This window comes from Mycetomoellerius zeteki, unplaced genomic scaffold (genome assembly GCF_001594055.1).
Source record: "Mycetomoellerius zeteki isolate Tzet28-1 unplaced genomic scaffold, Tzet1.0 scaffold20, whole genome shotgun sequence".
NCBI classification, from domain to species: Eukaryota; Metazoa; Arthropoda; class Insecta; order Hymenoptera; family Formicidae; genus Mycetomoellerius; species Mycetomoellerius zeteki.
Window position 1 is genome coordinate 3,037,021 of NW_017256957.1, and position 12,191 is coordinate 3,049,211.

A 12,191-nucleotide genomic window follows, 5' to 3' on the forward strand; every position below is an offset into this window, starting at 1 on the left:
GCTAATAGACCGATTGAAGCCAGCCAGTTTTGACAGGCATTCAGAGATCTCTCTCATCGGGGCGTAAATATTTTAACGCGCTTGAAACGTATTCAAATTCAATGTCATATTCGAAAGATTTATTAGAAAATTTTTTACTTGACAATTACACGTATATCTCGACAATTATATTTCCGATTAAGGAAATGACAACCATTGAGATATTTTACCTGTTGCTATTTGTTTCTTTCTTTTTATTACAGATATTGTCAATATTCGAGGTGAGAAATCTACTTAAGCAGAACAAGTCATAATATCAAAATAACATTTACTCTAATCACTCAAAAATATTTATGATTCATTTTAATATCATTTTAACGTCATTTCGACATTACTATGATTTGATATTTTTCTTCGCACAAAAATGGCCCCCCTCCCGTTCCTCGTTTGGGTATCGAAATTGCACTAATGATAATATTGCACGTTGCAATTTTTATACATGCAAACGTGATGACTATATTACAGATTCAGATTATATATTTACTTACTTTTTACGATGCAGATCGAATTTTGCAATGAGTCCATTATTACAGCAACATTTGGCAGTAACAGTGGGCGAAGTCAAGAACGGCAAAGCGGCTTGGAATGCTTACCGAGAATACCGAACGATTTAATATGATTGGTTGGATCTATAAGAAACAACCAATTATGTTCATTTGCTCGGCTAGCCGCTTTGTCAACTTGAACGCGCGCCCAGTGGCAGCGGTGAAATCATAAAACTCCAATTTTCGCTACCAGAGTGCGCCACGTAACAGCATCCTGTCGGCCTGTCGGTTTTCGAATTTCGATGGTTTTCGGAAACGTTCGACGATTTTCGCCGGTCAATCGTCGATGTGTCATCATGCCGCGCATGCGTGATTATTGACTCGCTGAGTGTGCGCATGAAACTTAACCTGACTCAGTCTTGAATTCTACAACGTATTGGGACGTTTACGATATGAAAAAATGTTCGGCAAATTGATCTCGGGCGTATTTCAATCCTTGCCGTAAATGTCATCTTTTGTTTCTGATCTCTAATAATACTTTTTATAGTAATTCCTGTCGATACGCATCATATCAATCCTAAATACATTCGTTGTCAAGTGTATTTTTACTGATACTTTCTGTGCATACTAGTTATTATTTTGTAGATAAGAAACAAATTAAATTATGTCAAATAATATAAAAGTAATATAAGTTACACAAACATAGCAAACTGTTACTTGTATTATTTAACCCTTAGTACACATGATTGGGTTAGTTGTCTTATTTCTTTTCTTTGAAATATTAGAAAAATCTGACTAAATAATAGTCTTTATTCTTTTTTTCTTAAATACACAACTTTATAGTTTCTAAAGATGTTAAAATGTTAAAATAAGAATCATTGAATAATTTTTGTATATTTATAAGTGATGAAAATTCATACAATAGGTTGTCTGGAATATGGACAACCCATCATGTGTAATAAAAAACTTGAAAATCATCGTGGGTACTAGGAGTTAATATAAAACATAAACACAATATTGAAGTATTAAATAACTAAAAAGGTATAAATACATTATGTAATAAGAATATATTTTGTTAACATGTTTACAGACGGGCTTCAAACCAACTTTCGTCGACAGTAACTGCGACATCCGTGTGGAGCCCATGGGGTTTAACATTTGTGAGAAATAGAATGAGATATCATTTTCCTCATCCTAGTGAAAGGAAACGAATAAAAAGGCATGGCTGGTTTGCGAGGCTGTCGACACCAAATGGTAGAAAAATTCTCCAAAGAAGAATCTTAAAGGGCAAACATGTGCTATCTCATTAATCATTACATTATTCATCTGATTGATTAAATATAAGAGAATGTACGCTAAGAAATAAATGTTTTCAATTTAATTAAAATCCTTTTTATTACAATCAAAATACTTAACGATAGTATGTGAGTTAATTGCCATCATGTGCATTCATGTAAATTAATTCTTCATTATCTTCATTAATAGAATTTCTGATTTCATCAGGTATTTTAAACTTAAGCTGTTTGCAAGTCCAATCAAACGGATCCATCAAAGGGGCTTCTATTACTAGATCTTTTTTCTCTTTGCCGATAATTAAGTGTACACTTTTCAAATGTATGTGTGCTGGAATAATTTCTTGTTGACTTAGTTTCATATCTAGTAGCTCTAGTAGTTGTCGATTTATTTTTGGTAAATTCTGAGTGGAATCAGCAAATGGATCAATTTTTAACCATGTACCCATGATTTCTTGGACTCGTGATCCATGAATATTATCTCCAAGAATCGGGCTGTATAGCATAGTAGAAGCGAATAACCTGATACAATGCCATTTTCTTGCAGATGATACAATTTCTATTAACGAACTTAAATTATGCGTCGAATTGCTTATGACTTTATAATCTACATTCATTATCTTAACTTTATCGTTTTTTACATTGTTGTTACTCCACTGAGTCACGATAATAGGCTGAAATGCACATGTGATTGTTATCTCAGTGAATATTAATTATTTCATGAAAATATGTATATGGAGGTATACCTTTTTATCTCTTAATGCAGACATTTTTAAAATCATTGCTAAACGATATTTTCCTTTGATCTCGTTTGGAACTCTAGTTGTGATTGCCCAATATTTTTTGTATTTACCTTGAGTTCGTCTTCTTGACAATTCTAATTGATGGCACACTTTTTCATTAATTCCGAAAATATATACGCCGCTCACATATCTACAAATAAAATAAAATTTATAGTAAATTAAATTAAATGATTTTTTTAAAAGGAAAAGAAAGAAGAAGAAATCGAAGATGACATACTTCTCTGCTCCTAAACATGGTATTAACGTCGGTACATCTAACTCCTTTGCAAGATATGACAAAGTATCGTTTATAGAATAATCTACTGCTCCTACAATCTTATGATATGAAAACAGATGTGGTTTTGTATCTGGCTTTGAATATAAGGATATGCCATATGGTTTGTTTATTGCAATTATTCCACCTGCAAAAAAGTATTTATAAATTAATATTTAAATGTATCACTTTTAACAGCTAAGTAAAACAAAAATATATAGATATATTTTATTTCTAATCGATATAACTTTACAACGATATAATATCCCTTTTAATACCCTTTTTAATATCCCTTTTAATATACAGGGTGTCCCATTTAACCTGAAATATCGAAATAACTCAAAAAATACGAATTGCACGACATAATAACCAAAATAAAAGTTGTTCCTGTCGAAGAGAGCCGTCGAATGATATCAAAATCGACTTCGCCCCCGCCCCCCTGGGAGTGGGGTGGAGGGCAACTTTTGAATGTCAAACGGGAACCCCCATTTTTTATTACAGATTCGGATTCTCCATGGAAAAATAAGTAAGTTTTATTCGAAACTTTTTTTTCGATTCGTGGCAGATGGCGCTGTAAACGATGAAAACGAAAGAAAGTAGGAGTAACGAAAGATTGAGACTGGGCATTGGATATAACAATTTTTGAGAAAAGTATCCAACGAATCAAACTCCCCTCGCCTCTCACCTTCGGGGTGCTTGTTTTCGGTGAGTCCCCTCGCCTCTCACCTTCGGGGTGCTTGTTTTCGGTGAGTCCCCTCGCCTCTCACCATTCGATTAAATTAAATGTTCAAATTCAAGCACCCCGAAGGTGAGAGGCGAGGGGACTCACCGAAAACAAGCACCCCGAAGGTGAGAGGCGAGGGGAGTTTGATTCGTTGGATACTTTTCTCAAAAATTGTTATATCCAATGCCCAGTCTCAATCTTTCGTTACTCCTACTTTCTTTCGTTTTCATCGTTTACAGCGCCATCTGCCACGAATCGAAAAAAAAGTTTCGAATAAAACTTACTTATTTTTCCATGGAGAATCCGAATCTGTAATAAAAAATGGGGGTTCCCGTTTGACATTCAAAAGTTGCCCTCCACCCCACCCCCAGGGGGGCGGGGGCGAAGTCGATTTTGATATCATTCGACGGCTCTCTTCGACAGGAACAACTTTTATTTTGGTTATTATGTCGTCCAATTCGTATTTTTTGAGTTATTTCGATATTTCAGGTTAAATGGGACACCCTGTATATAACTCAAAGTTTCTTATTACAAATGATGAAACTCCTCTGTGTGCAATACAGAAAAACCAACTCTGATGACAAAAGGAAACTATCATACTTAAGATAATATAAGCAAATAGATTGACTGTGGTTTAATGTTTTTTGAATTTCAATATTAATATAACTCCTCCGGAGCTGACAGTGTGTATTGGACTGATTCAATTATAAATCCCTTTGTCACTGCTAGATTGTTATTCAAAGATATGTTTTGATGGTGATCCCAGGTGGGAATCCAAACCTGCCCCAAGACCTGCAAAATATCCCTTCCTAATACCTTTTCTTTCATATTTTTACTATATTTCCTTCAAGTCTAACAGATATTGTGCCACTGTGAAGTGACTATTGATTTTTCACGATTTGAAGAATTTCAGGATGATTTTCATCTGTTTTTCATTCAGAAAAATAAGGATTATTTTGTATAAATCAAAATAATATTTTGAATAGACTAATTGAGGAGATGGGACGGAATAAAGGCACAATTCTACTTCGGCCCTTTTTCTAGCAATTAGCTTTTTCATGTAATATTGATCGTAATAGAAAAGTATTGTAACATATAACTTCTTAAAGACATTACATAAATTCATTCGATACTGTACTTATTTGTGTATAATAAAAAAGTAGCAAGTTATTTTAATTTTTATTAATATCAAGATTTTACAATTAGAGGCCTTTATTCCACCCCCCATCCCCTTAATTATAAAAATAATTATTTTCAAAAAATGTTTGACTTGATCAGCCACCAAAATTTGAAAAAGATTAACGCTTTATTTGATACCTGATTCTGAATTATTTAAAAACGCATAAGCCAAGACAGAAAAATACAGTACTGCTCAAAAAGTTCAAGTTTCAAATTTTTATGTCTTGAATATGTCAACATCCTAGGTAGTTATTGTTTGGATAACAAAGATTTTGATGAGTAAAAATAATTCAACTTTCTCTGTGAAGTAATGTTAAGATAAAAAATATATTTTAATTTTGTTAATTCTTAATTCTTGTATCTATTAACGTGCCAATTATACCATTTTACACAGAAATGACAAATATCTTCTTCGTGTTACATCTGCAAATTTGAATTATTCATATTAAAATATACTTATTCATTCTTTTTTGTACAAGTCATACATTTTGGTTCATCAAAATTAATTAGTACCTTTCAACATAAATTAAATATCTTATAGTGATCCAGCGTTAGTAACTAATATTACAGATTTTGACGTCAGCTCCAGAGAGTTAATGACCATTAAAAATAAACATTGTTTAATAATCATGATATATACTCTAAAATTATATTTAAAAAATTATTAACTTTTACAAAATGATAAAAGAAATTTTTCATGTTAAAATAATGTATGCAAGTAAAATATAACTGAAATAACATATTTTTAATTATAATATTAATGATTATTGCAAATAAACATTGTTTAATAGTCATGATAATGCTGAAATTACATCAAAAAACAAGGATTATTAAATAAAATATTATTAATATGGCTCAATCAGAATAAATCAATAAATAAAAGAAGGACTATGAGCCAGTTACAATATAAAGAATATTTAATATTCGTACAAACGTTTCGACGCCGATCGGGTCATTTTCAATGTAAACACAAATAACATTACATAAGTTGTCTGAGTATTCGGTCAGATTACAGCATCCAGTAAAATGTATCGGTTATTTCCGTATTTCCTATTATTTGATGTAAGTGGTCCATATGTAAAATTAGCATCATTTGACTGATGTAAAAGTGATGAAGGAATTATTAACTTTCATAAAATGGAGCAATAATAATAAAAATAGCTATATTAATCTTGCTGGAAAATACTGTTAAATTAACTCTAGATGTACAATGAGATTTCTCCACCTGAATTGTAAATAACGTTCTTCAGTAAATCCTTCGCAAATTCATTCTCCGATTTCCACGGATGAATTCGGTAATACGGATGGATCACCTTCTCTGTCGTCGTCGTCGGATAATTCTCTGTAGTCGTCGTCGGATAATTCTCTGTAGTCGTCGTCGGATAATTCTCTGTAGTGCAGTATTTCCTATAGCACGTGCGAAACGCCACTGCGAACTCGCTGAGCCGCACACTTCTGAATACTGTCATCGCACTCTTCATCTCTTCCTAACTGAGATTTGTCAAATTCAAGTCGTTTCTTTATGAATTTTATCTGCCTTCAGCAGACGCAGAATCGCTCTTCTCAATTTGAGATTAAACTCGACGCAAATGCATGTGATATCACCAACTATAAAAACGACATGTAATTAATTATTTAAGAACGAATATCTTTATTTACCATTTATTTTCAGTAAAATTAAGAACTAATTCTAGCTTTCGTTCACAAAAATCAACAATTTACTCACTGAACTAATAACTGGAATCCTAGGATTTTCATTCAGATCTTGGAATATTTTGGATCCCGGTCGGGCCCGGCAATGGCACTTCTTGTGAGAAGAACGAGAAGAACCATCAAAATCGCTCGTACACTAGCGCCAATATCCATTTTCGATTCGGAAACTACGTAGCTACGTACTGGCGATAAAATCGCGGTGTCCATGGTGGAATTGTTACACAGGGTTGCGTTCAGAATTTACGCCTAGATAACTCTAGGGTGCATTTTTGCTATAATATACGTAACGTAACCTATAGCTTAGAGTTATCTGGGCGTAATTCCTGAATGCAGCCCAGGAAAAGCGTAATATAAAATGATTAATAAAATAAATATGATAGAATACAAGGTGATCTAGACCCAGCGCAAGTACACACTGTCTAGGCTATGACACCGACGAGATATTATTAAAGACCGACATCCTTATGGGAGTTCGCGTCCTTGTTAATATTGAAGTGATTAAGAGTAAAAAAAACTGATAATATTGTACTAATTTCATGATTTATTAGTTTAATAGACGTGTTTATCGGTGTACGTGCATTTAAAACTCAATAATACTCGATTTTTCTTTAAAATTGTGATTTCAGTGTTATCGTCAAAGTTCGATTATCAACAGAGATAATAACTGTAGAGAAAAAAATTGTAATTTTTCGGCAATATATAGGATATTATAGCTTTACAAATATGCATATTTATTTATAGAGCATTTATGTAATAAAATATCATGAATTTAATAATGTATTAGTCAAATATTTATGTTAATAATAGCAAATTTATATCAATTGTCGATAATGTTAGCGTTCTTTGATTACCTCCGGGCCCTTGAGGCCCTTTTTATACCGTCGAAAATTTGCCCAGGGTTGACGGTCTTTAATAGTATGGGCTATGGCAGAGAACGAGACGTAACGAGACGATATGATAAACTGGGGGTCGATTCTGTATTTTCAAAGAAGGTGAAAATTACAAAAGTGAGCACATTAACTAGGTGTTGACCAATGAAATCATCAGTATTCTAGTAAATTCGCTCACTTTTATAATTTTCACCTCGTTTCACGATATAGAATCAATCCTCTGAATTAAAAAGTCCTCCAAGATGAACGTCCCTATTTCTACTCAAGTCCCGATTTCTACTTTCTTCCGATTTCTTCTTTTAATATAAATATTTAGCTGATAGAATAAGTTACAGAAAGATTAATTATACATAATTTATATACTCCCGCGTAAGTTGCACAGATTCACTGCTCACCAGGTAGCAATATGTATTTAAAAATGAATTTCATAATTCATATCCGAGCAGTCGTCGTTATTGGAAATTTCAATCGTGGCGCTATTGAATTACGTAAATACTAGCGATTTGGCTTTTGTCTAATCACTAAACAAACTCTACATCGTTCCACGAAAAGTTATTGTGTCTTTAAAAATAGGGACACATAATGATTCGTATTCAGAACGCGCTTTTATCGATAAAAGAGCGCTTTTATCTCTGAAATTCTATAATATGCGTGACGTAAAGTATAGTATGTTAACGCGCTAACATCGTTGTAAATGCGTTCTGAATACGGGCCAATGAGTAGATATGCGGACACCGCGATTTCTGTTGAGTAGAAATACGTATATTTTATGCATTGCGTTTAATTCACGATTATTCATAACAAAAGCCTTTAAAATGATATTTTTTCATATTTAATATATAATACGGTTCGTGTAGTGATAAGTAATCAAACTTTTTCGTTAATTGTTACATAAAAGAATAATTTAAATTTCTGTTTTTGGTACAATTTGTCTTAAATGAGTAGAAATAGGGACATTCACCTTATATTTTGCAATTTTTGCAATTATTTTTGCAATTATTTTTTAGTTACTAATAAATAGAATGAATAGCTATATCAATAAATAGAACGATTTTTGATAAAAATATTTCATAAAGAACTTTAAAAGATATCTTTTGATTAATGTTGTCTTATATATACATCGATTTTACCTGCTTATCGGCAATTTTTAGAAATTACAATATCTTGTTAACTGTTGCGACTATTGCAAAATAATAGAGGATTTTTCGATTCAGTTTTTCATAAACAGAACGACACTGTGTCGATTTGCATTCATAACTTGAAAGCTCTTATACATTCTTATATGATAAACTTATCAGCGAACCATGACAGTGACAATTAAACAAAAGCCGATATGAAACGTTATCAAGAAATTTTATTTTAAACATACATATATCAAAATACACTATATGCTGTATCGCGTAATCCCGGATCTACAATAGGTGTTTTAAGCCTTAAGAAATTGATTTACAATCGAATTTGAGGAGAATAATCGACTATGATTCGTTCATTTTTTATGTATCACATTACAGTCGTATAAAAATCTTCGAATTGACTGAACGGAATAAAAAAATTCTTTTACAGGATTGAAGTAGACGCAAAATTAGGAGGTGATGCAGTGGATTTTATACTAAAATCGAAAGAATGTTAAAAAATTTTTTAACTTTTTTTCGATTTTAGTATAAAATCCACTGCATCACCTTCTAATTTTGCGTCTACTTTAATCCTGTAAAAGGATTTTTTTTATTCCGTTCAGTCAATTCGAAGATTTTTATACGACTGTAATGTGATAATTTGGTCACTCCGGCATCCCCTTAAAAGGCTTAAAACTCTATTGTAGATCCGGGATAAAGGAGGCACGGCAGTGTCGCTGCGCTTGGCTTAGCGCCGAAACACTACCGTGTTTCCAGACATATAACGTAAATACAGCCCTCTATACAAGACTAATATATATAAAATGTATATATTCACAGCATGAAAATATTATATAGTAGACTGCAGTATTTGATTTTATAATTCATAACACCAACACAATAAAGAGAAAGTCAATATCGAAGAATTATATATCCTATAATATACTGAATTATTATAAAAAGATTAGAGGCTAACAATGATCTTGTAAAAATTTACATGACTGTCAAAATTTAAATAATTAGTTGATGACATATTGATTTTATGATTCATTATTTACTCTGATATTTCATAAGAAATATACACATAAACACACTTAAGATTTGATAAATAATTAATATTTGATTTTTATTTAAAATTTCGATTTTTTTATCATCCGGAATTGATTATCCATACTGTAGTGATAAAATTTAAATGTAGTTTTGTAACATAATATATAATATTATTATATCGTAAATATGCATTCTATATACAATAATTATGAATTTAATACTGCAGTAAAAGTTTAATTATTCAGATAAGTATTTAAGTATGTCTGTTTATGTCGACGATTGGAAAATTCTCATCAATAATACCGATATGAAATTTTTATCGATATATTTTTATAGATATTTTTTCAATTACATCTCCCCCGCAGCCCGCTTGATAATCACGATAATTTTATCAAGTAATAAACAAGCGAAAAATCCATAACCGATTGTCAATAACACGATGATGACAATCGTATACCGACGAATCATACACTGCGGAATTATCACTCAACAAGCAGCCTTCACAGCACTCGCAACTCGCGCAACACTCGCGGCTGCGTTCAGATCGTTCAGGATTGAAGGCAAACTTCAACTACTGCTTCGAGCTTCAAGTAGTAGCCATACCAGCCATACTAGCTATCGCGCAGCAAATGTGACTTGTAGCGTTTTCGATCAGTGCCAGTACTAGTCTTCTTCAATTCCCATCGATCGAGAGCCGCCGTTCTCTACGCGATTCCGCGAGTACCGGTGATTAGAGTAAACTCTACTCGTCGACGACGCCGGAGGGCAACCAGGAGCAACGACGTAGGACCCACCAGAAGGCCGGCTCTGTCCTTATCTCCTCACTCTCTTTTTCTCGCGCAAGCGAGCCATTCAAACGCAAATTCAATCTCGTCGATAACGGCAGCGAGGAACCTTCACGTATCGTGACACGTATCGGGTTGCTCCCGGGTAGGAAGGGCGATCCATCTGTCTCGAATCTCGGCTCCCTCGAGCGGAGGATTTTCACGCTAGAAAGCGGCCGTCCAGCAGGGCGATACCATCTTATATGACTTTACTTCGACAACGAGGTAAGTTTCCTCTAGCCTCTCGAATTTTAATGCTCCGAGAGATTCGCCGACTTGACGACGACGGTCCAATCAATATCGATTTAGCGTCGATCGCGTCGGTCGAATTGTTAATTTTTTTTTTTTCTTCCGATATACCATAACCTCTCTGTGTCCATGTTGCTCGTGCTCGCTCGATCTCTAATTTTAGCGACCAGCCATTTTGAGACGTGCGTGCGTGCGTGCGTGCGTGCGAACACGAGCGAGCCGTGCCAGCCGTGGATCCCTCGCTCTTCTGCGGAAATGAGTGTTTCCCTCTCTCTCTCTCTCTCTCTTACCGTTTGCATCGAACGACATGACGACTCGCTTGCGTGTCGCACCGGTGGAGGAAACGATCCTTTTCGAAGCTGGTCCTAAGATTCTGTAACGTGGGAGTTTGACGATTTTGTCAAAAGAGTGAGGAAAAAGAGTACATGTACTGTCTCTTTTTATGCATTCTGTTTCATTCTAACTTACATTATTCTTCAAAATTTATACGCCCATTTTTTGTTCCATCAATGTCAATCAACTTTAATCTTAGTTTAATTTATTGTTCATCATTTTCTAGTTCTAAGAATAAGAAAAAGGTGAAGAGTAAGTTGAACTGAAATTGAAATTAATCTATATTGATAGAGACAAGTATTAGAACGAATCTTACTCTGAAGAGTGAAATCTCACTGTTAAAGATTCTTTTTCAAGACTCAATTTTCAATTTTTAGAGTGAAATTTCATTCCAAAGAATTTAGAGAGTATCTTACTCATTCCAATTTATTGAAGTTGACAAAAATGATGAGCCAATCAAGTTGTTATCTCAAAGCCAGACTTTGTTATATGGTCTCTGACTCAACATTGCTCAATACTGGACCTTCAGTCCGCGCTTCGCTTTTCACTGTTATTTTTAAACAATCTTATTATTAAATTTGATGCAAAAATAGGCTGCTTAACGCAAACGCATTTGTGCTTTCTGTGGTAAATTCCATGGAAAAAACACAAAGATGGATAGAACATAGGATAGAAAAAACCTTTTCAGATCTAGATTCTTCGATAGAAAGAAGAGAAAAAGGAGCGAATGCAATTAAACAAACCAATTTATTCATCTTGTATCCAGGTTTAGTTCTTTTTAGCTGAACTTCCTGCAGAGTTCATCTTTTTTCCGTATCTCTCCAATATGAAAAGAAAAAGAGGAAAGCCAAACCGTGCAAGAAATTCAGCTAAAAAGAACAGACCAGATTTCTACATATACCAATAGGTTTTTTATTACTGAATTAATGTACACTTCGTAATTATTGAAATAGATAGATGTTAGAAATTTGGCGAAAGCGAGAAGGCAAATGCAGTCCAATGCAATAATAAAAAAAACATCTAGATTCACTTTAATTTCAGTTTAATTTATTTTTTATATTTTCTCTCCTAATTGTAACATTAAAAAAAGGTAAAGATTAAATTAAATGAATTTAAAATTAATTTGATAGAAACAGACGTTGAACATATTATATTTTCACTTCAAATAACTCGCGTTTTGTAATTTGGTAGCTCCTGTACTCTCTGCATCGAGAATAGGACGAACGTATAGAAGGGAGGGAAAGA

The 12,191-nt window shown here is 33.4% G+C and overlaps 3 protein-coding genes across 3 annotated transcripts in view; 2 read left to right on the top strand and 1 right to left on the bottom strand.

Annotated features, from left to right (window-relative positions):
• Positions 1-926: 926 nt before the first annotated feature.
• mRpL34 (mitochondrial ribosomal protein L34) lies at positions 927-1,887 on the top strand. Its single transcript, XM_018447260.1, has 2 exons — positions 927-1,025; positions 1,615-1,887. Exons 1-2 carry the CDS (start codon positions 985-987, stop codon positions 1,832-1,834), a joined length of 261 nt encoding a protein of 86 aa, XP_018302762.1. The 5' UTR covers positions 927-984; the 3' UTR covers positions 1,835-1,887.
• LOC108722261 (RNA pseudouridylate synthase domain-containing protein 4) lies at positions 1,888-6,584 on the bottom strand. The gene is made up of 5 exons (XM_018447259.1): positions 6,502-6,584; positions 6,001-6,383; positions 2,837-3,020; positions 2,563-2,749; positions 1,888-2,490 (listed from the first exon to the last, which is right to left on the bottom strand). Exons 2-5 carry the CDS (start codon positions 6,254-6,256, stop codon positions 1,954-1,956), a joined length of 1,164 nt encoding a protein of 387 aa, XP_018302761.1. The 5' UTR covers positions 6,257-6,383; positions 6,502-6,584; the 3' UTR covers positions 1,888-1,953.
• A 3,318-nt stretch (positions 6,585-9,902) lies between these two features.
• Positions 9,903-12,191, top strand: part of LOC108722329 (uncharacterized) — an 8,754-nt gene continuing 6,465 nt past the window's right edge. The window contains exon 1 of the mRNA XM_018447369.1: positions 9,903-10,589. Coding sequence (XP_018302871.1) covers positions 10,568-10,589 — 22 coding nt within the window. The 5' untranslated portion in view covers positions 9,903-10,567. The remainder of the gene's footprint in view (positions 10,590-12,191) is intronic.